The following is a 1412-nucleotide window of genomic DNA, read 5'->3' as shown; positions in this document are numbered from 1 at the left end:
TGCCCAGGCTGGAGTGCAGTGGTGTGATCTCGGCTCACTACAACCTCCACCTCCTGGGTTCAAGTGATTCTCCTGCCTCAGCCTCCCGAGTAGCTGGGACTACAGGTGCATGTCACTATGCCTGGCGAATTTTTTTTATTTTTTATTTTTAGTAGAGACAGATTTCACCATATTGGCCAGACTGGTCTACAACTCCTGGCCTCAGGTGATCTGCCCCCCTTGGCCCCCCAAAGTTCTGGGATTACAGGTGTGAGCCACTGCGCCTGGCCAAGGCTGAGCAATTTTAAGAAGCCCTTCTAGCCCCTTGGCTCACTCTTGACCCTTCGCCTTCAGAATTGTCCTTTCCTTTGACCCTCGAAGTTCGGCTGTCTCAGAATCCCCCGGAGGGCTTATTAAAACACAGACTGCTGCATCCCACCCCGTTTCTGATGCAGTGGATCTTGGCTAAGGCCCAATAATTCACAATTTTTTTGTTGTTGAGATGGAGTCTCGCTCTGTCACCCAGGCTGGAATGCAATGGCGCGATCTCGGCTCACTGCAACCTCCGCCTCCTGGGTTCAAGTGATTCTCCTGCCTCAGCCTCCCAAGTAGCTAGGATTATAGGCATGTACCATCACGCTCGGCTAATTTTTGTATTTTTACTAGAGATGGAGTTTCACCATGTTGGCCAGGCTGGTCTGGAACTCCTGGCCTCAAGTGATCCACCTGCCTCGGCCTCCCAAAGTGCTAGGATTACTGTGTCCGGCCAATAATTCACATTTCTACAGGTTCACAGGTGATGTTGATACTGCCAGCCCAGGGGCCACACTTTGAGAACCACTGCCCTCTGTCTTCACCTGCCTGTGTGTCACTTCAGTCCTTTCATCTGGGTCTCCTTTTTCCCTCTGCTCACCCCAGAAGCCCTGTGAAGAGGGGCTGGGGTTTTCATCACATGGCACCTCGCTCCTCCACTGCATTTGCAGTGGTTCTGCACCCTTCCTTGACCCTCTTGTCAGAAAAATCTGAGCCACTCAGACTTAAGAATTTTTCATACACTTGAAGGGCATAAGATTGTCTCCTTGGCCTTCACAACCACCCAGGAAGCCCAATTTCATGGTCACCTTTTGACAGATAGCAAAACAGAGGTGCAGAGAAGGCCAGTGACTTGCTTAGGCCACACAGAGAGTTAATGCCAGAGCCTGACTCTCAGCCCAGTGCTCCTCCGTTTGCCCATAGTGCTGGGAGCCCAGGATGCACTGGGTGAGCCATCTGTTGGATGGAGAAGCCCTTGGATTTGGGAGAAGGGTGCCAGAGGAACCTTAGGCTCTGAAGCCAATAGCCAAGTGGCCCTGGGGTAGTTCCTGCCCCTCCCTGAGCTCTGCCACCCTTGAGATGGAGTTTCGCTCTTGTTACCCAGGCTGGAGTGCAATGGC

The 1412-nt window shown here is 52.4% G+C and overlaps 1 protein-coding gene across 1 annotated transcript in view; it reads right to left on the bottom strand.

The window, feature by feature from the left end:
- The window catches only part of CELA3B (chymotrypsin like elastase 3B), a 20948-nt gene that overhangs the window by 14547 nt on the left and 4989 nt on the right, over positions 1 to 1412 (bottom strand). Inside the window, exon 3 of the mRNA XM_037730882.1 lies at positions 314 to 365. Coding sequence (XP_037586810.1) covers positions 314 to 365 — 52 coding nt within the window. The remainder of the gene's footprint in view (positions 1 to 313; positions 366 to 1412) is intronic.

The sequence above is a fragment of the Cebus imitator genome, unplaced genomic scaffold (genome assembly GCF_001604975.1).
Source record: "Cebus imitator isolate Cc_AM_T3 unplaced genomic scaffold, Cebus_imitator-1.0 Scaffold15, whole genome shotgun sequence".
NCBI lineage: Eukaryota > Metazoa > Chordata > Mammalia > Primates > Cebidae > Cebus > Cebus imitator.
Note: the sequence above shows the minus strand (reverse complement) of the source record. Positions and strands in the feature narration are given on the sequence as shown.